The 26,035-nt window shown below is 42.5% G+C and overlaps 3 protein-coding genes across 4 annotated transcripts; all 3 read right to left on the reverse strand.

Annotated features, from left to right (window-relative positions):
- Positions 1 to 623: 623 nt before the first annotated feature.
- Positions 624 to 6,018, reverse strand: LOC118398165 (LIM/homeobox protein Lhx9-like). 2 transcript variants are annotated; one of them, XM_035793236.2, is made up of 7 exons: positions 5,413 to 6,018; positions 4,998 to 5,130; positions 3,798 to 4,000; positions 3,400 to 3,508; positions 2,302 to 2,431; positions 2,010 to 2,224; positions 624 to 1,837 (listed from the first exon to the last, which is right to left on the reverse strand). In XM_035793236.2, exons 2-7 carry the CDS (start codon positions 5,121 to 5,123, stop codon positions 1,475 to 1,477), a joined length of 1,146 nt encoding a protein of 381 aa, XP_035649129.1. In that variant the 5' UTR covers positions 5,124 to 5,130; positions 5,413 to 6,018; the 3' UTR covers positions 624 to 1,474. The 2 variants fall into 2 exon arrangements, with proteins under 2 accessions (XP_035649129.1, XP_035649128.1); XM_035793235.2 differs by having other exon boundaries at positions 4,998 to 6,018.
- Positions 6,019 to 6,071: 53 nt separating this feature from the next.
- LOC118398167 (histone H3-like centromeric protein A) lies at positions 6,072 to 10,599 on the reverse strand. The gene is made up of 5 exons (XM_035793239.2): positions 9,814 to 10,599; positions 7,896 to 8,067; positions 7,588 to 7,718; positions 6,861 to 6,935; positions 6,072 to 6,639 (listed from the first exon to the last, which is right to left on the reverse strand). Exons 2-5 carry the CDS (start codon positions 8,020 to 8,022, stop codon positions 6,511 to 6,513), a joined length of 462 nt encoding a protein of 153 aa, XP_035649132.1. The 5' UTR covers positions 8,023 to 8,067; positions 9,814 to 10,599; the 3' UTR covers positions 6,072 to 6,510.
- Positions 10,600 to 11,186: 587 nt separating this feature from the next.
- Positions 11,187 to 16,746, reverse strand: psmb10 (proteasome 20S subunit beta 10). The gene is made up of 8 exons (XM_035793238.2): positions 16,471 to 16,746; positions 13,084 to 13,177; positions 12,871 to 12,968; positions 12,564 to 12,704; positions 12,193 to 12,308; positions 11,882 to 11,940; positions 11,647 to 11,798; positions 11,187 to 11,525 (listed from the first exon to the last, which is right to left on the reverse strand). The coding sequence occupies exons 1-8, from the start codon at positions 16,533 to 16,535 to the stop codon at positions 11,414 to 11,416; spliced, it is 837 nt and encodes a 278-aa protein (XP_035649131.1). The 5' UTR covers positions 16,536 to 16,746; the 3' UTR covers positions 11,187 to 11,413.
- Positions 16,747 to 26,035: the final 9,289 nt, after the last annotated feature.

A 26,035-nucleotide genomic window follows, 5' to 3' on the forward strand; every position in this document is an offset into this window, starting at 1 on the left:
GTTGTTGGAAATAAAAAGTAGTTGTGAAATAAATCACAAAATGGAAAAATAGACTGTCAATGCATCATAGATTGCAAATATATCCAGATATTCACAAAGCCTACATTCTTAGGGCCCCATTCAAGAAAAAGGCTGAATTAACTGTGTGGAGCAAGAAACAAGCATTCCTCTTTCCCACAACTACCCTGAATAGCACCAAGTGGATTAAAATAGGTGTGCTGCTGTAACAGTATATCTTTCATCCGTTCCCTCGTCTGAATCAGGGACCCTCTGCACACATAGACAACTGACACCCACGAAGCATTGTTACCCATCGCTCCACAAAAGCCGCGGCACTTCAACAACTTCAGATCTCAGAGCGAATGATGTCACCCGATTGTAACGCTATTAGCGCTCACCACTTCGCCGAACTTCGCCTCTCCTGAGTCCGTACAGGAGCTGCAGCGATGGGACAAGACTAACTACCAATTGGATATCACGAAATTGAGGAGATAATGGGGTTAAAAATAATCTAGTAAAGTATGAATTATCAGATTTGACCGACTGATTGCTGAAGAACTGTATTACCGTATTTGTTGAAAAATGCTTTTAGACAATGAGTAAACAGACAACCTATACTTCCATCAGTTAATACAGCCCATTTATTAAAGTACAAAGAGCTCGTAGTCATATTTGTGGTGGGATTCAGATACATGATCTTACACACATTCCCTGACACTCAGTGTGTACAATATCATAACAAACACAAGCATCTATACATCTCTAAACTACTTGCACATATTGATATCATAACAGCCATGACAAACCGTGGAACAAAACAAGGAGTGTGGAATAATCATAAAATGCTTAATTTACCATAGCATTATTATAACTAAAATTCTATCAGTTCACGGAGCTGTACCGTCAAAATGCCTAACATTGACCACGTTTTCATGCACACCAATATCCACTTATTATTCGGGATACTCAAGTATTGTTTTTGAGTTGCTCCATATAAACATCCTATCCCGATTACAATAACCCGAAAAGGTTTGTATCCCGGGTTATGAGACACCCGGATAAGAAGGCTGGGACATGCTGATCTTTGACGGGATACTGTAGCATGTAAACATCAAATTCAGTTTACTGTTGTTTTTCCACGGTCTGCGCAGGCTCAGTTTCACATAGCATGGGTGATGTTTTTATCTGATTGTCAAACTCACTTGAAAAAAATAGGCTACATGTGCAGTTCGATCCATCATAATTCCATAGTAATTTGTTTTGCTGATACTCTGTACCGGAATGCATAGCCTACTGGCTTAGGCTACTTTCCCCCATAATTTAGATACATTTCTGCAGGCCATATTACAATTTTTGACATTTGGTAGGCCATTTGTTTGTCAATTATAGTTACACTTGTAGCTTCTCTTCTGTCATAACTTGTTGTCCTGGAAGATTAAATAACGTAGTGCTCACCAGAATAATGTAAACATGGTCAATAATATGGTTGAAGTACCGTGTCAGAATTGCCTTCTCTCCCCAATCCAGACTCCCCAAAATCATAGGTCATCAAAGGGGAGAGCCTTGGTGCACCCTGGGGATTGTAGTCCAGGAAGAACGAGTCTTTAAAGCCTGCTGATTGGTCGGCGGGGCTTTGGGGCGGGTCATTGAGAGGGGCGGTGAGCAGAGAGAGCTCCAGTTGGTCAATGGTGCTGGTCTGGAAGGACTGGTGGGAGGTCACTAGGGACGGGGAGGCTGTAGCCATGGTGTCGAACCTCTGGGGGGCGGGTGAGTTGCTCTGCGACTCGTCGGCTGAGAGGGAACGCCTCAGCTTGGCCCTTGCATTCTGGAACCACACCTGAGAGCGTGTGTGTGAATGAATAAGAGAGAGATGAGAAATCACAATTTTAAGCATGACCTCAATGTCCATTGGCGACAGTTTGTCCGCATAATCCTGTACTGATTTTTTGGGGGATCTACTCCGGTCAAAATTTGTTCACAGTTAAAATCCTATGTTCTATGTCTCAAACCTGAAGCACTCTCTTGGGCAGACCGGTCCTGTGAGACAGACAGCTCCAATCCTTGCCATCAGGGTTGTGTTTCAGGGCAAAATAGGACTCCATGGCTCTCAACTGTTCGCTGCGGAAACATGTTCTTATTCGCTTAGTCCGCCTGCGGGCCCGGCCACCTGTAACACCATCCTCCAGTCGTGGCTCAGGGCTGCTGACAGACTCCTCCCCTTCTCCTGTATCAAGGTACGTTGATATAGCAGACTGTCCATTTGTAAACTTGAATATCATCTGTCATCTTTGAATAACTCACCTTCTCTCTGCTTGAGGTGGAGCTTGTGAGAGGGTGGCGCACTGCTGTCATCATGGTAATGTGATTGACAGTACAGGCTCTGCCCGTGTTGACTGTATAGGTTTCCAGGCATCAAAGTGACATCACACTCCTATGAAATATAGAATTACCACCATTGATGTAATTAAAACTGGTGCCTGGAGAGAGACTTCAATAGCCTCCTGTTTATGTTCCTATTAAAGTGTATTCAAGCTTACGTTTGGGCCTCTTGCCTTCGTCAGAGCTTTTAAAAGTGAAAGTGTACCCAGATTGACTAATACAGAATTATTTGATTTTATGCATTTCACGTCACCATTACCACAGGTTTCAGTAATAAACAAGAATTCTCCCCCCTAGCTTACGGTGGGGATAATTGCTCCACCTTATACTCGGGAAAAGGCTAGGGCAGGGTTTCTTTATTTTCTTTACCCCTTTTTCTCCCCAATTTCGTGGTATCCAATTGGTAGTTAGTCTTGTCTCATCGCTGCAACTCCCGTACGGACTCGGGAGAGGCGAAGGTCAAGAGCCATGCGTCCTTTGAAAACACAACCCAGCCAAGCCACACTGCTTCTTGACAATGCCCGCTTAACTCGGAAGCCAGCCGCACCAATGCGTCAGAGGAAACGCCGTACACCTGGCAACCGTGTCAGCGTGCATTGCGCCTGGCCCACCATAGGAGTCCCTAGTGCGCGATGGGGCAAGAACATCCCTGCCGGCCAAACCCTCCCCTAACCCGGACGACGCTGGTTCAATTGTGCGCCGTCCCATGGGTCTCCCGGTCGCAGCCGAGCTGTGACAGAGCCTGGACTCGAACCGGGATCTCTAGTGGCGCAGCTAGCCCTGCGATGCTGTGCCGTATAGACCACTGCACCACAGAGAGGTGGATCGCGAGTTATGAAAAGACATCAAATCTCACACCATTTCTTCTTAATTTGAGTCATTGGAGGATGCAAATTTCTCATTTGGGCCTCGAGCTGAAAAAGTTATACAGAAGTGTCTAGGAGGTAGGGTAGGGGCTAGTGGTCGAAGTAGAATTGGACAGGTACTGCAAGTGCTAATTATAGATCCAAAATAGCTAACCTGGCAGGAAAAGCATTCAGGGTGAAACGTCAGATCACCAGACCTCATGACCATAGCTGACGACGGGATTGGCTGGGAGCAGCGGGCACATCGTCCCACACTGAATAACCTGGCCAGTTAGAGAAATAAGATCTCGGTTAGTACTCATCATTCTTGAACAATATGAGGACTGAGCATGTCTTTTACAACATTAACATGCTCCACTAAAGGAAATCCTCTTAAACAGAAGAGAAAAGTGTACAAATAGAAGACTTGTCGTCAGTAGCCTACAGAGTATTACCGTACAAGAAAATTAAGACGGGACCAAAACAACCAAATGAGTAGTCTGGTGCAGATAAGTAGGTAGAATCAAAGCAACCAGGATACAAGTGTCTAAAATGGGTGAAGACTGGAGTCACCTGCAGTAGTCCTGCTGACAGTAGATGCTGCCGTCACGGCAGTAGAGTGTGAGGTGCGTCTGGAGCTCACACTGGCATTGGCTACAGCGGAGACACGCCTCGTGCCATGCCCGCCCTGCAGCCAATAGGACAAAGCGGTCGCAAACACGTCCCTCGCAGCCGGCACACACCAACGGCTCCTCTACTAAGCCTGTAGCTGGAGACTGCAAAGCAAGAATAGAAAAAGGTTGTTCCAGGTCACAAGGGCTCTGTTGTAATACTTTACAAATGCATCCCTCCTTCTGCCGTTACTTGAGGTAATCACTGATTTGACATGACTGGAGAGGTGTAAACAGACTCATGTCAGATCAATGATTGACGCTAGATAATTTAACAGGGTCATGAAGACACATTTTAGGGTTTCGTGGAGGCCACTGTATATAAAAATAGAGCCACATTTCCTGGTTTCCCTGCAATCACCATTACTTCCATCAAACAAGACAACTCAGAATGTAGGTCATGGATTTCCTGCTTACTTTATGTACATAGTGGCTGTGTGGTCTATCAAACAAACTGAAGCCTGTTAGCCGAAGCGTGCACATGTACGTTCATTATGTTGAACCCAGTTTATACCGGGAACAGTTTTCAGACATGCGCTACTGGAGCGGTGCAAAAAAGGAGCAAAGCTTCTCTTTTTGGGAAGTCATGAACTATTCATAAAAACCCATAGAAGACAAATGGAGTGTAGGGCCCTTGGACATGCATTGAGACTGTTCTCACATGACTACATTGTAAAAATACTGTCAAAATGTTAATATATATATGCCATTTAGCTGACGCTTTTATCCAAAGCGACTTACAGTCATGTGTGCATACATTCTACGTATGGGTGGTCCCGGGAAACGAACCCACTACCCTGGCGTTACAAGCGCCATGCTCTACCAACTGAGCCACAGAAGGACCCCTAATATATTTAGTCAAGAATTTATCCAATTCCATATTATTAGTATTTGTTTTACAGATACAATGTTAACATTCCTTAACAGGCAAAAAAAAATGGGGCATATGCTATTATATAGTCCACATATACAGTACTGTATGGGTTTTTAGCCAACTCCTCTATTGTTGTCATAACATGCATGTATGGACGTCAGAATAGTCTGGGACCAGGCTACAGACATGCATAATTCTTATCATTGGTTCAGGCTAGCTAGGGCTTACACTGGCTTTTGAATGATCCTCTCCTAATTGTCTGCTCCCCTGGTTCACTGACTCCTCCCCCTCATCACCATGGAGGCTGCCATACAATAAGCCCTCCAGGGTGCTGCTGTCCTCTGGTGACATCATGATTGCCCTTGTGACAGAGGGGAAAAGGATGGATATGGATCACATCAAATAACAGACATTTAAAAGAGTGCTTGCTTATTCATTACACGACTTCATTATGTTTATTTCTAACACCATCCTTGCAGTTGATACTTCCATCTCCAATCCTAAAATGCACCTTTTACAAACATTTACAATAGATGCAAGTAGACAATGTGGAATTAGAACGGATTTAGATCTTGGCAAACAAATACATTGCTCTTAACTATTCAATGAATTGGCTTGACCCATGAGCATAAAATGATCTTACCTGACGTGTTGATGTCCTGAAAGAATGCACTTCTTTTGGTTCCCTGAACAATATCCCCTTTAAAATTACAACTTAATGTGGATTATGGCACGTGAATAAACAGTACTATTCTGTGTCCAACCCTTTCCCTTTGACTCCAAAAATCCTCATGTCCACACCATTATTGTGATAATACGCTAAAACAGTGTTCCCGCTCCTCTGTAGTCGTTCAACTGGTGTGCCGTTAACTTTAAACATCGAACTCCCTAATGTTGCCCGGTGTGATTCTCGGTCCCAAGCGAAGCCTCAGCACACCTGTAAACAGGACCATCAGGAGCTGTTTCAGGCAGGTGTGAGAAGATTGGATTGGCTGTGCTGCCTGCTGGGAAAGTGGGTAGATCAGGGGCCAGGAGGCAGCAGAAAGCTGTCCCAAGAGACCAATTAAAAAAAATAAAAAAAGAGCCAAAAGGGGCATCTTGGAACACCACACCATAGGCTGAAAATACAATGCGACAAAGGCAGTGGATAAAACCACATGCACACAAACACCACAGATGCATGTTAAATTTGGGCATGAAATATAACACGAATAAAATGAATTTCCAGGTTCTAAGTATAGATCCGTAATCCTACAATAGCTGTATGGGAACAGGTATACAAATGTGAGGCATTTCTAATAGTTTATCCTACTGAATAAAAACATTTATTCAAATCCAACATTACAACATTATTTACAATAAATCTCATATTTGACCACTATACTAACTTGTCTTTGGTGGCATGAGGGCCCAAAACACAGATGAACTAAAGCAGTATACCCAAAAGTTTTTCCTTCAACGTACAAAAACACCTTTTTCTAAAATCAAAATATTGGTCAACAGTCCTTGCCTGGGTGAGCATTTTGTTATAGAATATACTGAGTTTATAACTGGCATGAACATAATGCATGTGTATTTGGGGCAAATTAGATCCACTGATGCTTTGCATCAAAACATAGCATTGTTAGAGGTCCTCAGCACCCTATGGTCAGTAGTTTAAAACAATATATATTAAAAAGAGGCTATAACAGGCCCACTCCAAGCCACACGGCTCGCTCCTCAATGGCTCATCTGAGTGTTCTCAGAGATGATCCACTCCTCGAATTCGCCGGGCAAGCTGAATGTCACGGGGGAATAGCGTTACACGCTTGGCGTGGATGGTACACAGGTAGGCATCGGAAAACAGTAAAACGAGGAAAGCCTCTGCAGCCTGGAAGAGAAAGAATGGTGTCAAGAGTATGACCAGGAAATGTTCATATTGACAATAGTTAATAAGGATACCATTTTTTTTATATTGCAGATATGTAAATAAAAACTTTCTAAAAATAAGTGTACTATGTTATTATTAAACATTTTAAAACTGTAAGAGAAGGGTTTAGAGTATTGATATAACACTTCTTCAAATAAGCACAGGAGTGGGAACCAACCTACCTCCTGCAATGCCAGAAGAGCATACACCTGCCATCTCATGAAGTCCCTGCTATACGTCTGGCACACCTCCCGAACCTGAGTAGACAACCTGAGTAAACAACCTTGAAATTTGCTTAAGATAAACAATCACTAATAGGAAATATTAACTCGGGGTAGCAACTTTAATTGTAAAAACAAGCATTTTAGTTAATCTTTCTTTTATTATTTATTCCAAACTAAGACACCACCGTACCAGCTTACCAGTCCCTCCAGGATTTTTGCAACACACACACACACATACATATGGAAAAATGTTTGATTTTGCTGCAGCAATTCTGACGTCAAAATGCGCTGATGTGTGTCTTCATTGGTCTAAATAGCAAGCCCCCTTTTTGAAGTGGGTGAATGGTCATTTTTATGTGATAATATTGAGATGATTTGACTATTGCATGCAGTAATAGTGACGTGATAGGTCAAATATGCAAGCTCTCGCATAATATGTGGGGAATTGTCGATTTTGCAAAGAAATATGGAATCCTGGAGAGACTTGTTTACCCACATACACAGCAGAGTTCACAGGGCTTTACAGGATTAACTATGCATCATCAACAACAGGTAATGTATTGTTAGAGAGTGGCAGCATCCATCTAAGAATGTAAGGTGGTTGTAAATCGGGTCCACAGGAGCCATGTGCTAATCAACCTCTACTATGCAAGACAGTGATCCGACAAAGCCAGTGGTATTGTACCAGGCGCGCAAACGGTCCCTTGCGCAAAAGCAAGTCCGTGCTCTTCTGGTACTTGCGAATTTCCATCAGAGCTCGGGTGCCAGGGCGAAACCTCCTCCTCTTTTGCAGGGAGGGAGCTACACCTGCAGGGGCTAGAGAGATCCAAATCATCTTTAAAACAATGAGCACCTTATAATAATAACATATTTATTCATTCCAACACTTTCAACTAGTGGTCACATACAGAGCTAAACAAAAAGTTTGCTTCAGTGTCAGGATTGAGAAGGCATGAGTCAACCCACATTTCCCCTCCTCCCCATCTTCCTCACCTGATGGTCCGCTCAGCCGTGCTGCCGGTGATGTTGAAGCAGGCGCGGTTGGGGCTGGAGGCCGACGCTTGGGTGTTGCACCCTTGCGCCGGCTTGCAGAAGAGCTGTCAGGATCGCGACGAGGCATGCTCCAATACTAGTTCACAACACTGAGTTAAAGTCACACCTTTGCCTGATGGCAAAGAGAATATGGAGAAAAGATGCATTTAGTGACTTGATCCAGTATTGACCATATAAGTTCTTGGACTTCATCATTAATCTTGCATGTCATCATCACACACCTGACCTGTAAGCCAATAAGTAAAAAGGGTTGGACTCAGACTGGATAAAAAATAAAAAGCATAATTTATGTCTTTATGACAAGGGTAATCAAACTCATTCCATGGAGGGCCTGAGTGTCTGCTGGTTTTTGTTACTTCCTTTCAAAATTGTATCAAATTAAGACCTAGACAACCAGGTGAAGGGAGTTCCTAACTAATTCATGATATTAAATTGCTTAATCGGGTTCAAGGAAGGAGTGAAAACCTGCAGACACTCGGCCCTCCATGGAATGAGTGAGGGGTTTCGATTAATCTCGGGTGAGTGCAAGTGTAGGTGTGTTTTGCACTGGCTGAAAGTTGATTGCATTCGATCTGAAGTGAGCCAGGTGCCCCACTCAGGGCGAAGTCAGCACAAAATTAAAAGTTACATAAGTAAGCATTTGTAGTAATGAGTAGGATTTCACATGATTTCAAGTGATTGATTTGATAAAGGTTTTGGGATGGAAAAACGGTTTCAGTGTAAACTTAAAACTAAAACCAAATATAAAGTACTTGGAACAAAAATATAAATGCAAAAATTTCAAAGATTTTATCGACTTAACAGAAATCAATTAATTTTAATTATTTAATTAGCCAGGCCCACCCAATTAGAATGGCGGCAGATTATGGTTGAGAAATTAACATTAAAATGATATTGTAACAGCTCTGGTGGACATTCCTGCAGTCAGCATGACAATTGTACACCAAACTTGAAACGTCTGACATTGTGTTAGAAAACTGCACTGTGGCCTTTAAATTTGAGAAAAATACGTTTTTTTGTGCTTATGGAAAGTTTGAGATATTTTATATTTTAGGTCATGAAACTTGGGCCCAACACTTTACATGTTTATATTTTTGTTCAATGTATGTAGAAAAGATACAAAGAAATACATTTTTCTTATACTATAATCGTTGAGAACTAACAATCACCGAAATAAAAGCCAAACCGTCACGGGAAATAAATTCCAATGGATTGAACAGTATTGATTTTATTTGTTAAATTCGGAGCAAAAGAACAGCCTTAGCCATGTAAAAAGGCAGCATAAAATTGCAGGAAATTCTTGGCAACTGCTAAATGTTGTCTCAGTTACATGGCAGAATCCCTGGAAATGAGCTCAATTGTGAAATTCTGAGAATTGCAGGAAACCATGCCGCCTTGACAAAGAGGCGCAGATTACTGTTCTATTTGAGACCGCAAGCCTCTCCCCCCCCAATTTTCGCTCGATAACGTGACCGCCATAGTCCGGCGTACCCACAGGCCAGATTCATCGAACCCCCTCAGTGACACATGCTATCTTCGAGTGAATGTTCTTATGCTGGGGGAAACCTGGAAACAATGCAAAACAACATTCACTCAAAGATAGCAGATAGCTAGCGAACTGGCCACACAACAAGCTAACTAGTAAACGGGCATCGGTATGAAAGCAAAGAACTTGTCAAATCAAGAATAACAAAAGTTAGCTAACTGACAAATTAATTTAAGGGAGGAAAGAAAGCTAGCGATAGTTCTTCAGAGAGCGTTGGGCAGCTAACGTTATATTGAGCAAGCATGCCATATCTAACATTGCAAAAATGCAGGGCTAGCATAACTTTATAACGTGCAAAAATTACACACTTACCAGCCGACACTCATATTTTCCGTGACCAAAAGACCAGCTCAAAATTCAAACGACGCACGATGGTGTCCTTTTCTTTGCAGAGCCAATGAGATTCATGATTGGCTTGTAAAAACGCCCTGTTTATCGATACTCCAATGGGTGGTGTTGGAGAAAGTGAAGCTGTTCTTTTGTGGACAAGTAATCACCCGTCATATCGAGCATCTGCTTTTCCATGAGGTAAAGGCATGTATGGTCACTCAGCTGTCTGTTTTGGCCATACAGCATTTACTGCGATCCGGGCCTCTGCAGAAGTCAGGGCATTCATACTTCTTGAGCTTCGCTCAGCAGCGCAGAGCCATCAACCAATTATGTCAATGCGGAGCTATACAGAGCCCTCTGCAACGTTTTTTGGGGGGAAGCAATGACGATGTGGTATGGAGCTTGATTTGGCCTATGCAAGCCTTCTGAGCCTCCGACACTGCGTGTCACACCCTCCATACGGGGCTTCCGGTACACATTGCCAGATCAAGCATACATCGCTTTCAAAGAACAGTAGTAACGGCATATATAGCAGTAATATGTAATAACTCTAGTAATACAAATGATAGAGACAGAAATATTCAACATGATCAGATTCAGATGTGTGTATGGTTTGGGGTGGGGGTTATCACAGTGAGTGCGGTTACGTGCTAATATAATAGTTTGATGAAAACGTTTACATGCTTTGCAAGAAGAACGATTTCCCTAATAAACCTGTTTACATGGACACACCTGAAATCAGGTTACCTGATGGAACTCTGATAAATGCAGAAAATCGCCAATCAAAAATAAACATTCTACCACTTTATTTTTCGGAGGAATATTTGATTCGGGGGTTTGGACATATATAGGATATAATGTGAAAATTCTAAGCAGGGGTGAAGGCATGGGTGGGCCCACTGGGGAGCCAGGCACTGCAAGGCCCGCCCAATCAGATTGAGCAAAAACAAAAAACAATTTTTTATTTTTTATTCTCCTCTGCATAAATCGGCATTTAGAAGTAGTTTTCACATTAAAACTTTATATGTCCGAACTCAGAATCAAATATTTTTCCCAAAAATAACCTGCCTGATTTCAAATGTGTCCAAATCGTTGTTCTTGCAAACGTGAACTTGAACGTTTTAATCAAACTATTACATTATTCTGACTAGCCACAATAGTCGCATTATTGTGTGCATGGAACCGTACTCAGTGATGTACTATTGCATGCATGTTCTTGTAGAACCTGCTAATACATGTAGGTCTAATAAAAATGTCTAAATGCATTCATTGTATTTTGGTATTAAGTACCAGTAAGGCGATCGCAATGCAAATGACCAATGCTTGTTAATGATACTTAATGCCATTATCGCATGTAAGAAATATTTGATTGCCTTTTAATGTTTCATACACTGCAATACTGTTTTGAAAGTAAATGATTGAATTAAAAAAGCTGCCAAGTATGTATAATAAGCTATGCAAAACCCAATGCCATTATCAATTCACAAGTTCATCTTGGCTATTTAGAATTAATGTAGATACTTTTGCTAATGAGTGTTGGAATTCACAAGTGTGTTTGATGATTCCTGCAACAGCATACATTTCACTGAGTGTCCATGAGCTGAATTGATTCATCAACAACATCCAGAGGCAGGGGTGTGACAGTCTTTGTCAAAACTGCAGTGGTGCCAGGCTTGTACTTGTACTGCCCTTCTCTGGAAACAGACAGAGAAAGGAAAGAGAGAGAGAGTATATTGTAAATTCCCGTGATGAATAATAAAGTAATATTCACAAAATGTTGTTGGTTGTAGCCCAGTAGAAACTTGTATAGCTCACCTTTTCCCCTTCTGGGCAGGCTGGTCATAGCCCCTAAGGTACTGAACCCCTGCCTGGGTGATGACACACAGGTCCACGTTGCTGCCAGAGCCCAGGTCACAGAAAATCCCAGCAGTAATGGCATCCCGCACCAGCTTTTTAGCCTCTTCCAGCTGAGCAAGATAGACAATTAAGATAGGTGAGCAATACATTTTATGAAATGAACAACTGTTCAATGAGAATAACTGCATCTCACCTCCATGTTTGGTCTGTATCGGTCCTCAAATATTGAAATAGCTGCCCCTGCTCCTGATCCTGCAAAAACAACGGCAGTAATGTTACCTTATCTAATGTTTCAGTATTCAATACAACTTCATACCATTAGAAGCTCTTCACACGGCCCAGATTAATTATTTGATGGCAAAAGACAATGACCAAAGACAAACAATACAGACAACACTATCTGTGATTACGATGAACTGAAACGCATGGACAGATGGTGCAAAAAAAAAATCTCCAATGACAGAGAGTCAAGAATTGATGAGATAAACTAATGGGAGAGCATACCCATGGTAAGGAATGGTAGTTTGTCGTAGGAGCCGTGTGGGTAGACGCTATAGAGGTGAGCGCCAGTCACATCCACACCTCCAACAATCAGAGAGGAGCCAATATGTCCCTGGTACCTGGAGTGGAAGTCACAATTCAGGAGTAGAGCGCTACAATGTAACAGCATCATTAAAATGTTCTTGATAAAAACTGTTTTTTTTGTAATCAAATGAGGGATGTGCTATCATTGACGAAGGCACTGCTGTGTCTGTTATTTTATATTATGGTCTGGAAAGTAACTGGATTGTCAGCATTCAAACTGTGTTATGAGAGTGGCCACTGTAGTGGTCTTATTTTCCCATCGTCACAGACTCATTCATGCTCTCGCTCACCTGAAGAGCATCTGTTTCAGTTGTCGGGTAACCGTGACAACAAGGGGAGGGCGTCCTGTGCTGAGTGAGTGCAGCTCCACATTGGATGACATCATCTGAGTGGTGACTTCTGCATCTGCAGCCACACCTGCTCCACAACAGCTACAATAAAAACTGAGATTAGTGGGTGAAGCATGGTGACTCAAATAGACTTCAACAAAAGCCCCAGTCTTTGCCTACCATTGTGCAGGGGCTGATGCTGATCTACATAGGGGTTACACAAGCTACACTATTATACTGTACGAGGTGTATTCTTTGTGGCACTTACTAAATGTTAGGTGCAATGTAGTGGATCTTCATGCAATTCTTGTCAGCTACCACCATGTCATCAGTGGCTCTTGTGTCAGCTCCAAGTATCACCCCATCCTGTGGAGGGAGGAAACCCAAAGTATAATCATACTTAGGGTATTGATTGTGCTGAGCTCAACCCTGAAACAGCTACATCACAGGAAGCGGAAAATGTGTCATGACTGATTCTCACCTTGAAGACTATGCCAGCGATGGTGGTTCCAGTCTTCCTTGCCTTAGGAGAACTGTAACCAAGCTCAGACAAATTCCCTTCCAACACAGCATTCCTGCAAAGTGAGCACTTTTTATGCAATGTTGGGTATATTTAGAGGAACTGGCATTGTGTTAGCCTATGTAGAGCCAGGCCGATATATATCGATTCACTGATATTATCTGCCGATATTGGCCTTTTAACGCTATATCGGTCTATAACCCCACTGATAACCGATATTCAATCAATTGAAAGAAAAAAGGGAATTTCATGCTCATCTGAACACTTGCGGCCATTCTTATGATGTGTCATTATTGTCACAAAGTATGAAATCAACATTTGAAGCAGTTATTGGATAATTGCTCGTTTGGATAGCAATTTATGAAACTTTGAAACTTTTTAATTTCCCTGCTGTAAAATAGTATGCCAGGAGATATATTGGTATCATGTTTGCTAATCACAGGGCAGGGTTAAAAGTAAAAAAGTGAATTTTCAAAACCTGAAATGAGTTTCTAGCCCAAGGGAGGGTATTCTTGCTCCACACGTCACCGTGAATCTCTGTTTTATCTTTTGATGTCATTGGGTAGAACTTTAACGTTATTTTTTTCAGACAAAACGTATAAATGTGCTGTTTTCACATATGTTGACAATCCAGAGGCGGCTGGTGGGAGAAGCTATAGGAGGACAGGTTCATTGTAATGTCTGGAACAGACTAAATGGAACTGGGTCAAACATGTGGTTGAGATATGTTTGATACAGTTCTATTCATGCCATTCCAGCCATTACAATGAGCCAATAGTCACCTCCCACTAGCCTCCTCTGGTTGACACTTGTATTGTGCTGGAGAGAATGAAAATTTGGTTGAAAAGTGGTGGAGTTGCCCTTTAATTGTGCATGAATTGGGTCTTGACTCGAGCCCCTCACATCCACCTCAAGACCTCGAGATCTTTCACAACACTGTGGTACAAACATAACATCTTATTAAACAGAGCTGCCAACTCTCAAGCATTGGCCGTGAGACACATTTGATCCTCTCATGCTCAGACGCCGCACCTCACATCTCACGCATTGAAAAGTACTGCTTTTATTTTTATAGTCACGTCCTGACTAGTTAGTGCCTAGTCAGTGCGTTGACTTTTCAACTGTGCTCCGAATCGTTTTTAAATCGGAGCATCTGCGCCTGCAATTTAACATCACGAGCGGAACCTCTATCATTGTCCTATCACAGCACTGTGAGCCACGGCACCTTGAAGCAGATGATTGGTCTAGTTATGTAAGGGACCAAGAGGATTAATCAAGATCAGAGTGGAGCTGGATGGAGAGAGCAGCACAGTAGCACTGTTTTATGTACAATGCCAACAAAATTAGGTTGCTGTTACGCCTCGATCACACCGACAGAATCATTGCACTAAATGGTACGCAGCATCATCTGGATATGTGTGCAACAAAAGTTTAACATTCACCTTTTACTACCTTTTCTGTCAAGCCGTCTATGCATACAGTTGTATGTATATGTTCAATATATCCAATGTATGCACCACACAGAATGCACCGCAACTGCCTCTGCAACACGATGTTGCAAGGCAAACACAGCATTCCATTGGAAATAAAGGTACTTCTGGTGTACCAAAATGCAATAACGCTATCGGTGTAATCGAGGCGTTACTCCCATGCCTATTGCAGAATGCATCTGTTTGACAGTGTTTACTAAAGTCGATTTAATCCACACTTGCATTTGTCCCCTCGTTTGGTGATTGGCATTAAGACTGTGCTTCTACACCTGCATTGCTTGCTGTTTGGGGTTTTAGGCTGGGTTTCTGTACCGCACTTTGTGATATCAGCTGATGTACGAAGGGCTATATAAATACATTTGATTTGACTGTGACAATGACCTACAGTATGTTTTAGCAGGGAAGGTTTGGTAGCGGGACCTGATGTGTAACTATGCCAGTGTAATCACATATTTGAAATCTGATATGCCTACTTGACTTGAGTGTTTGAAAATGAAGTATATGAGGCTATGTATTTTGCAGCCATTCGTGGACAGTTTTGAATAAGTCCTACAAATAAGCATTGGATATAAAATGCTCCAGGCCTCAAATATAATTTGACATTTTAATATTGTGCGAATGCTAAGCAGAGATGGTAGGGGGACTCACAACACAAACACATCATATTATGTCTATGTAGAGTACGATGATGGCAAGGATCTTAAACTAGTGTGCATAAACCACCTGAATAGTGATATTCATTAGATCTTTCTTGAAGGTTTGTGATTGATAATTTAGTTGTTGTTATAATAACACTATATATACGTTATAACGTTATAATAACATATAACGTTATAATAACATTTTTAAAAAACAGCACTTGGGAAACATAGATTGAGGTGGCGAACCCTCCTGGAGACCAAGCAGGATTTTCTTCCAGACCTGTTTTAAAGAAAGTTCACCCAAATTACAAAATGTATGTCCTTAGCTTGAAAGCAGTCAATTGACAAGGAGACTGAAATCTATGATTTGGTTACCCACTGCCATCAACCATTAATATTTCCTGTGCAGAGCCTTGGTGTAGTGCAGGAATAACCAACTAGATGCAGCCGCAGTCCGACTTTTTGTCAGGAGCGGATGGTCGGGGGGCCAGAAAATAATTACAAATCATTTGTAGACTGCGAATTGGCAGCAAGAAGCCCAAACAGATATGTTTGACTAAAACATAATAATTTCAAACCTTGCTTACATTTATATACGATCACGTGTCTCTCTATTGTGCGTGGGAATACTCGGGAACAGACTTCTTAAATTAAGATCACTTGGAGATGATTTCCTGATGATTTTAATCTTTTATGTCCTACAATGGAAATTCCACACAAATAAAACCACCCGCGGGCCAAATTTAGCCCATGGCACATGTCACGTACTTTCCACCTGAGAGCGAACAGTCCCTGCTTCCAACCTTCCCACGGTTTCTCCCATTTGCCTGTTTCCTCATCTCATTACTGTCTGAATAATGTGTCAAACCACCTCAAAAAAATACATTAGCATACTTTAAATGTATTCCCAAAGATCTCAAAGTTGTACAATTGAGTGTTTATTTAATGTTCAAAGCATCTTGAATACACCTGACCTGTGGTTTTATTTTATTTTACAGCCTGGTCATACAGTAGGCCTAAGCCCTGTCAAAATACGTAGAATTGCAGGACATTAGCTTTAAATCTGTAAAACCTGTCTAGGGGTTGTGCCAGAGGGCAATGAAAGTCACTCCAAGCTTTCTTACAAAGCTGACGGCCCTGCTTATTTTAAAGATTTGTTCGTCGTTGCAGTAAATGTTTCTCAAATTACCATGTGGGCCTCAGAGAAATTAACTCACCTGCGAGTGTTTTCGAAGGAAAAACCAGCGCTTTGAGGTTGGCAAGGTCGAGAATTACTGAGCATCTTCAATCAAGATGGGCGAACGAATCCACAAACCGAGACCCCTTGTGAAAGGTGAGACAGCTTACTGCACTTTACTTTTCTACCCCTATTAATTTCTTAAACGCTGTCAAGGTAAACTGTCTTAGCTAAATGTGTCAGCGTTTAGTGGGGAGAACTCTTTCACTTTCAATTTTAACACATAGCCTCAGACGAATCAAAATACCATACAGGCCAGGGAGAACAAAAGGGCCATGGCAAGAAGGGATACAGCTTTTGTTAAGTTAACGTCAAAGGTAGTTTTTTTTGTTGCATTTTTGCAACCCATTTCATAATATTAACCTAATTCCCCTAACCTGCTGCGTAAACTCTAACCTGCTACGAAAAGTCAAATCTGACAAACTGTTTACCATCTTGTCAAAACCGAACAAAATGGATTCTCAATGGCTGGTTGGCTGATAGGAACGGGATCCTTGGGCCGTCCCAACTCGGATGTTTTAAAATGGTTAAGGTTAACTAAGGGTTAAGGTTAGGTAAGGGTTACGACTAGGGTACGGCTGAAGTTTAGAGATGTCCGAAGGATAACACTAACGTTGTAGGATCACAACCAGCACTAACGTTGTAGGATCACAACCAGCTGTTTGGAAAATGAACAGCTGTATAATTGGTGCAAAAGGTATTGAATTATAGAAAATAAAACGAAAGAAGCAATGAAGACGGGTGAAGTGTGAATAGGCCTACTTTTATATGCATGTCTATGGCGTGTAAAAAAAGTCATGTCCTCTATGGTCATACTATCAGTAGACTGACTATCAATGGCATATCCTAGGCCATTTGCACCATTATCAGTTTGTGGAGTGTGGAACATGTTATGGAAATGACAAGGCCAGTGTAAATATGCTGTATGTTTAGTATTAGTTTAAAATACAAAACAGTTTCTTAACATAATTATATGTAGGGTAAAGGGAACTTTCATTCTATTTTCTTGCACTTGGTCTTTGTTGCTCAGGGGAGAATGGACATCAGTTCTCCTGCTTGGTAGCAGAAACACACATGGGAAACAACATCCTGCGCAGGTCCAAGGAGAAAGCCCCATATTTCAGGAGACTTTGATTCATAGCAGGTATACAGTCCCTTCAGAAAATATTCACACCCCTTGACTTTTTCCACATTTTGTTGTGTTACAGCCTGATTTAAAATGGATTACATTGAGATTTTTTTCCTCACTTGCCTCACTCTGCAATAAGAGTTTAACATGATTTTTGAATGATTACCTCTTCTCTGTACCCCATTCATACAAAAATCTGTAAGGTCCCTCAGTCAAGGAGTGAATTTCAAACAGATTTCAAACAGAGGTTTTCCATTGCCTTGTGTAACAGTATAACTTTAGACCGTCCCCTCACCCATACCCGGGCGTGAACCAAGGGACCCTCTGCACACATCAACAACAGTCACCCACGAAGCATCGTTACCCATCGCTCCACAAAAGACGCGGCCCTTGCAGAGCAAGGGGAACTACTACTTCAAGGTCTCAGAGCAAGTGACGTCACCGATTGAAACGCTATTTAGCGCGAACACCGCTAACTAGCTAGCCATTTCACATCCGTTACACTCGCAAAGAGTATGTATTGCTAGATGGGTTCAAAAATTACAAAAGTAAACATTGAATAACCCTTTCAGCATGGTGAAGTTATTAATTATACTTTGGATGGTGTATCAATACACCCAGTCACTACAAATATACAGGTGTCCTTCTGAACTCAGTTCCCAGAGAGGAAGGAAACCGCTCAGGCTACCTTGGTTAGCGCGCACTGCGACTGACCCGTCACAGGAGTCGCTAGTGCGCGATGAGACAAGGATATCCCTACCGACCAAACCCTCCCTAACCCGGACGACGCTAGGCCAACTGTGCATCGCCCCATGGACCTCTCGGTCATGGCCGGCTGCGACAGAGCCTGGGCTCGAACCCAGAGTCTCTGGTGGCACAGCGACCACTGCGCCACCCGGGAGGCCCCACATACAGAGTTTAATGGCTGTGGTGAGACAAAACTGAGGATGGATCAACCACATTGTAGTTATCCTACAATACTAACTTAATTAACAGAGTGAAAAGGAGGAAGGCTGTACAGAATAAAACATATTCCAAAACATGCATCCTGTTTGCAACAAGGCACTAAAGTAATACTGCATAAAAAATGTCATGTTTTGGCCGCGACCGGGAGGTCCGTGGGGCAACGCACAATTGGCCTAGCGTCGTCCGGGTTAGGGAGGGCTTGGCCGGTAGGGATATCCTTGTCTCATTGCGCACCAGCGACTCCTGTGGCGGGCCGGGCGCAGTGCATGCTAACCAAGGTTGCCAGGTGCACGGTGTTTCCTCGGACACATTGGTGCGGCTGGCTTCCGGGTTGGATGCGCGCTGTGTTAAGAAGCAGTGCGGCTTGGTTGGGTTGTGTATCGGAGGACGCATGACTTTCAACCTTCGTCTCTCCTGAGCCCGTACCGGAGTTGTAGCGATGAGACAAGATAGTAGCTACTAAAACAATTGGATACCTTGAAATTGGGGAGAAAAAGGGGTCAAATTTCAAACAAAAAACAAACAAAAATGGGATGTTTGGAGAAAATTCAATACAACACATTAGAGTACCATTCTCCGTCTTTTCATGCATAGTGGTGGCTTCATCATGGGAAAGGGTGATACCTAGTCAGTTGTACAACTGAATGCACTCAAGTGAAATGTGTGTTCCGCATTTAACCCAACCCCTCTGAATCTGTTATGGGTGAGCTTGTAATCATTAAGGACTAGAGAGTTCTTCAAGCTAAAAAAAAGAAACAGAATGGAGCTAATCACAAAATCCTAGAGGACAATCTGGTTCAGTCTGCTTTCCACCAGACACTGGGAGAAAAATTCACCCGTCAGCAGGACAAGAACCTCAAACACAACGCCAAATCTACACTGGATTTGCTTACCAAGAAGACAGTGAATGTCCCGGAGTGGCCGTGTTACAGTTTTGACTTAAATCTATGGCAAGACTTGAGAATGGTTGTCTAGCAATGATCAACCAATTTGACAGCACTTTAAGAATTTTGAAAAGAATGGGAAAATATTGTACAATCCAAGTGTGCAAAGCTCTTAGAGACTTCCCCAGAAAGACTCTGCCAAAGGTGATTCTAACATGTATTGACTCAGGGGTGTGAATACTTATGTAAATTAGATATCTGTATTTCATTTTCAATACATTTACAAACATATGGGGTATTGTGTGTAGATGGTTGAGAAAAAAATCTATTTAATCCATTTTGAATTCTGTCTGTAACACGTGTAGTAAGTCAAGGGCTATGAACACTTTCTGAAAGCACTGTATGTGTAGCTAGGGTGTGGTTTATTTGGGACAATACCCCACTACTGGTCAAATTGGAAATTGTGTCCCCCTCTGGCTGCGTAACCAAATGCTGATATTTTTCCACAAATTGATCTTTTGACCAATCACATCAGATCTTATTCAGAGCTGATCTGATTGGTCAAAAGACCAATTGGTGAAAAAAATATCAGAATTGTCTGGCTGTGCTTTGAGAGGCTAGTCAAAGACTAAATCACCTTTTCCATCCCTGACACACTAGACCTTCTCCAATTCGCCTACCACACCGACAGATCCACGGTATCGCCATTGTACTGCACACTACCGTCACCCACCTGGAAAAAAAGGAATGCATGTGAGGATGCTGTTCATAAACTACGTCTTGGCCTTCAATATGCCTTCTAAGCTCACCACAAAGCTTGCGGGTCTGAACGTCTACCTATGCAACTGGGTCCTAGACTTCATGACGGGCCGTCCCAATGTGGTGAAGGTAGGCAACATTACCTCCTCGACACTGATCCTCAAAACGGGGGCCCCACAGGGGTGCATCCTCAGTCCCCCCCTGTATATCCATGACTCCATGGCCTCACACAGTTCCAACTCCATCATCAAGTTCGCTGATGACACAACAGTAGTATGCCTGATTACCAACGAGATGGCCTACAGAGAGGAGGTAGGCACTGATGGTGTGGTGCCAGGTAAACAACCCTTCCCTCAACGACTGCAAATCAAAGGAGCTGATTGTGGACTTCAGGAGGAACCAGGCTGGGCGCGCCCCATTCTCATCAATGGGGCCACCGTGGAGACTGTCAAAAACGTAAAGTTCCTCAGCGTACACATCAGCTGGGAGCTGAAATGTGAAGGCACGACAGCGACTCTTCAACCTCAGGAAGCTGAAGAATTTCAGCCTGTCCCCTAAGGGTCCACAGGACGTCCATCGAGCATGCTGTACCACGGTGCCGATAAAGGCCGATATCCATCCAGACATTTGCCACCTAGGAAATGTGTATCACTGAACCTTCTCAAATAGTAGTTGAGTACCCCTGCTCTAGTGGCTTGATAGGGAACGTGAAGCAGAAGACACCACACTGATGTATGTCTGTCTCTATGTTAATTTCCTTCCCCTGCTCCAGCATTACAATTCGTAGCTCATTAATGTTGAAGCAGGCCTACATTTTGAGTTTGGCAATTCAGCACTTAGAGCTGTCCATGTGCAACAGTGTCAACAGTATTCATAGGCTACTGTTTAGTTGAAAAACATGCGAAAGAGGGATTCCACTAGGCCATTATGCAACTACATTGAGGGCAACCGTTTCCAATCAACACAAAATACCACATTTTTCTAATGTAGTAATATAACAGTAGCATGACAAAAAAGACTGCAAATCTTAACACCCATACTGTTACGGGACTAATTGGTAATGGAACCATAAACCTGTGATCTCTTTCTGTCCCTGCTGCAGTTTGGGGCATCTCTGTGTGCTACTGGCTACCTGACTGTGGCTCTTGGAGACTAAGGGCCCCAAGGAATCCTCTAAACCTCTTTGTGGATGTGAGAGCACTCTCAGGCGACGGCATTGGTCGTCGATGGTGCTTTGGCCAACAGGCAGTGGTCCCGGAGTGCGACTGACCTCCTGCCCGTTTACTACGGTCATGCTAACTACAAAATTCGCCCATCCACAAAGAAAATTGCAAACGTCCATGTTGACACCCAGGTCTGTCAGACACTCGTTCTTACTGATGTCCCCCTGCACTCCTTCATGAAATTATTCATGAGGTTATTGAGGACGAGCCCAGTCAGACAGCCAACAATCAAGGTAAACTCATCCGTTGTGTTGTCCTCCCACTGCTTAAAGCCTCTCTGATCGCCAGCATCTTGAATTGAAGCGAAATGAGAGAGATCTACAGGGATCCTTTTAGACTTGTAATCCTGCATACATCATTGATGAATCTCTCTGCCACATTGAGCCAGAAGGGTGTTATGCTGGTTACTTGTTCAAATTTGTCCACGTTGTAGCCTTGTCGCCGAGCAGCTTCAAATGGTTTGGCAACGGCTTGCTGAAATTAATTAAATAACTGACAGGGATTTTGAAAGTAATTTTGTCATTTGCTCTACGAATGAATATCCTTTGTCACTCTGTTAACATATTATTCTTATGTAACACATTAGACTCTTAAATGACCTAGTACGATACGTTACAGACTTATTCTAAAATTGATTAAATAGTTTGTTTTTCACTCCTCAATCTACACACAATGCCCCATAATTACAATGAAAAAACGGGTATATAAAAAAACAGAAATCACATTTACATAAGTATTCAGACCCTTTACTCAATACTTTGTTGAAGCACCTTTGGCAGCGATTACATCCTAGAGTCTTCTTGGACAGGACGCTACAAACTTGGCACACCTGTATTTGGGAAGTTTCTCCCATTCTTCTCTGCAGATCCTCTCAAGGTCTGTCAGGTTGGATGGGGAGCATCACTGCACAGCTATTTTCAGGTCTCTCCAGAGTTGTTCGCTCGGGTTCAAGTCCGGGCTCTGGCTGGGCCATCCAAACTATTTAATCTTATCTGAAACGTGATCAGAAACCTGGTTTGATACAGGAACCTCCACCTGGTGTGTTACAGCATCCCTGTGAAGAGTTGACCATATAACCATGTAAGATGGACTCTGTCTGTGTGTGTGTTAGGTAGAAATAGAGGTCATTACCTGGGAGTCTCAGTAGATTTAGCCGGGATTCTTGTTCTCTTCTGCGTATTGTGAGAAATGTGTACACGTAAACACAGTTTATCGTATTTACATTAGCAGTACATAAATAAACGATGAAAGTTTAAGAATAATCTGTAATGTCAATGTTTTCTACAATTTTCTTATTTGATAATTCTACAACCTAAAAATCATATCTTTCTTCCCCTCCTCAGCATGATGGATCTGAAGGAAATGTGTACCTGTTTGAGGAAATGTGTACCTGTTTGAGGAAATGTGTACCTGTTTGAGGAAATGTGTACCTGTTTGAGGAAATGGGTACCTGTTTGAGGAAATGTGTACCTGTTTGAGGAAATGTGTACCTGTTTGAGGAAATGTGTACCTGTTTGAGGAAATGTGTGTGCTTGGAACTTTGCATGTAGTGATACATGAAGTGAACAATGGAAGGTCTAATGGTATCAATCCGATAGAATGAAATATTAAAACTCAGTCTACAGAATTAAATGGAACACAGTACATACAGTTGAAGTCGGATTTTACATACACTTAGGTTGGAGTCATTAAAGCTCGTTTTTCAACTACTCCACAAATGATTGGTTAACAAACTACAGTTTTGGCAAGTCGGTTAGGACATCTACTTTGTGCATGACACAAGTAATTTTAACAACAATTGTTTACAGACAGATTATTTCTGTCACGACTCCCACTGAAGGTGGCTCCACTGCCTGTTCGGGCGGTGCTCGGCGTTTGTCGGCGCCGGTCTACTAGCTGCCACCGATCCCCTTTTCTGTTTGTTTTGTCTTATTGGTTGCACCTGTCTCTTATTTTGTTTTTTGATTCAGTACTATTTAAGCCTGTTAGGCCCGCCTGTTTTTGTGCGGGCTTGTTTCCTGTTAGTCAGGTTGTGCGTGTAGTGTTCCTGTCCGTTTGTGCCCTGTGTTGGGTTGGACATTTTGTGATAATTTTCGCCTGTTGTTTTGGGCGTTCGCATTGGAAACCGAAATAAAGTCTGGTTTTCCCAGTATCCTCTGCTCTCTGCTTTTGACTCCACACCCACCACTCCAGGCGTTGTGACAATTTCACTTATAATCCACTGTATCACAATTCCAGTGGGTCAGAAGTTTACATTCCAGAAAATTATGTCATGGCTTTAGAGGCTTCTAATAGGCTAATTGACAACATTTGAGTCAATTGGAGGTGTACCTGTGGATGTATTTCAAGGCCTACCTTCACACTCAGTGCTCTTTGCTTGACATCATGGGAAATTCGAAAGAAATCAGCCAAGACCTAAAAAAAATTGTAGACCTCCACAAGTCTTGTTCATCCTTGGGAGCAATTTCCAAACGCCTGAAGGTACCACGTTCATCTGTGCAAACAATAGTACGCAAGTATAAACACCATGGGACCACGCAGCCGTCATACCGCTCAGGAAGGAGATGCGTTCTGTCTCCTAGAGATTAATGTACTTCGGTGAAAAAAGTGCAAATCAATCCCAGAACAACAGCAATGGACCTTGTGAAGATGCTGGAGGAAACAGGTACAAAAGTATCTATATCCATAGTAAAACGAGTCCTATATCGACATAACCTGAAAGGCCAATCAGCAAGGGAGCCAGACTATGGTTTGCAACTGCACATGGGGACAAAGATCGTACTCTTTGGAGGAAAAAGGGGGAGGCTTGCAACCTGAAGAACACCATCCCAACCGTGAAGCACGGGGGTCAGTCAGGAAGTTAAAGCTGGGTCGCAAATGGGTCTTCCAAATGGACAATGACCCCAAGCATACTTCCAAAGTTGTGGCAAAATGGCTTAAGGACAACAAAGTCAAGGTATTGGAGTGGCCATCACAAAGCCCTGACCTCAAACCTATAGAAAATGTGTGGGCAGAACTGAAAAAACGTGTGCGAGCAAGGAGGCCAGCTTTGTCAGGAGGAATGGGCCAAAATTCACCCAACTTATTGTGGGAAGCTTGTGGAAGGCTACCCGAAACGTTTGAACCAAGTTAAACAATTTAAAGGCAATGCTACCAAATACTAATTGAGTGTATATAAACTTCTGACCTGCTGGGAATGTGATGAAAGAAATACAATCTGAAATAAATAATTCTCTCTACTATTATTCTGACATTTCACATTCTTAAAATAAAGTGGTGATCCTACAGTGGGGAGAACAAGTATTTGATACACTGCCGATTTTGCAGGTTTTCCTACATACATTCTTACTGGTTGGTAGGTGATCAAATACTTATGTCATGCAATAAAATGCAAATGTATTACTTAAAAATCATACAATGTGATTTTCTGGATTTTTGTTTAAGATTCCGTCTCTCACAGTTGAAGTGTACCTATGATAAAAAATACAGACCTCTGCATGCTTTGTAAGTCGGAAAACCTGCAAAATCGGCAGTGTATCAAATACTTGTTCTCCCCACTGTAACTTACCTAAGACAGGGAACTTTTACGAGGATAAAATGTCAGGAATTGTGAAAAACTGAGTTTAAATGTATTTGGCTAAGGTGTATGTAAAATACTTCAACTGTACAGTGGGGCAAAAAAGTATTTAGTCAGCCACCAATTGTGCAAGTTCTCCCACTTAAAAAGATGAGAGAGGCCTGTAATTTTCATCATAGGTACACTTCAACTATGACAGACAAAATGAGAAAAGAAATTCCAGAAAATCACATTGTAGGATTTTTAATTAATTAATTTGCAAATTATGGTGGAAAATAAGTATTTGGCCAATAACAATAGTTTATCTCAATACTTTGTTATATACCCTTTGTTGGCAATGACAGAGGTCAAACGTTTTCTGTAAGTCTTCACAAGGTTTTCACACACTGTTGCTGGTATTTTGGCCCATTCCTCCATGCATATCTCCTCTAGAGCAGTGATGTTTTGGGGCTGTTGCTGGGCAACACGGACTTTCAACTCCCTCCAAAGATTTTCTATAGGGTTGAGATCTGGAGACTGGCTAGGCCACTCCAGGACCTTGAAATGCTTCTTACGAAGCCACTCCTTCGTTGCCCGGGCGGTGTGTTTGGGATCATTGTCATGCTGAAAGACCCAGCCACGTTTCATCTTCAATGCCCTTGCTGATGGAAGGAGGTTTTCACTCAAAATCTCACGATACATGGCCCCATTCATTCTTTCCTTTACACGGATCATGGTCCCTTTGCAGAAAAACACCCCCAAAGCATGATGTTTCCACCCCCATGCTTCACAGTAGGTATGGTGTTATTTGGATGCAACTCAGCATTCTTTGTCCTCCAAACACGACGAATTGAAGCACATGACATTCTTCCAATCTTCTTCTGGATCATCCAAATGCTCTCTAGCAAACTTCAGGTGGGCCTGGACATGTACTGGCTTAAGCAGGGGGACACGTCTGGCACTGCAGGATTTGAGTCCCTGGCGGCGTAGTGTTACTGATGGTAGGCTTTGTTACTTTGGTCCCAGCT

The sequence above is a fragment of the Oncorhynchus keta genome, chromosome 19 (assembly GCF_023373465.1).
Source record: "Oncorhynchus keta strain PuntledgeMale-10-30-2019 chromosome 19, Oket_V2, whole genome shotgun sequence".
Classification (NCBI taxonomy): domain Eukaryota; kingdom Metazoa; phylum Chordata; class Actinopteri; order Salmoniformes; family Salmonidae; genus Oncorhynchus; species Oncorhynchus keta.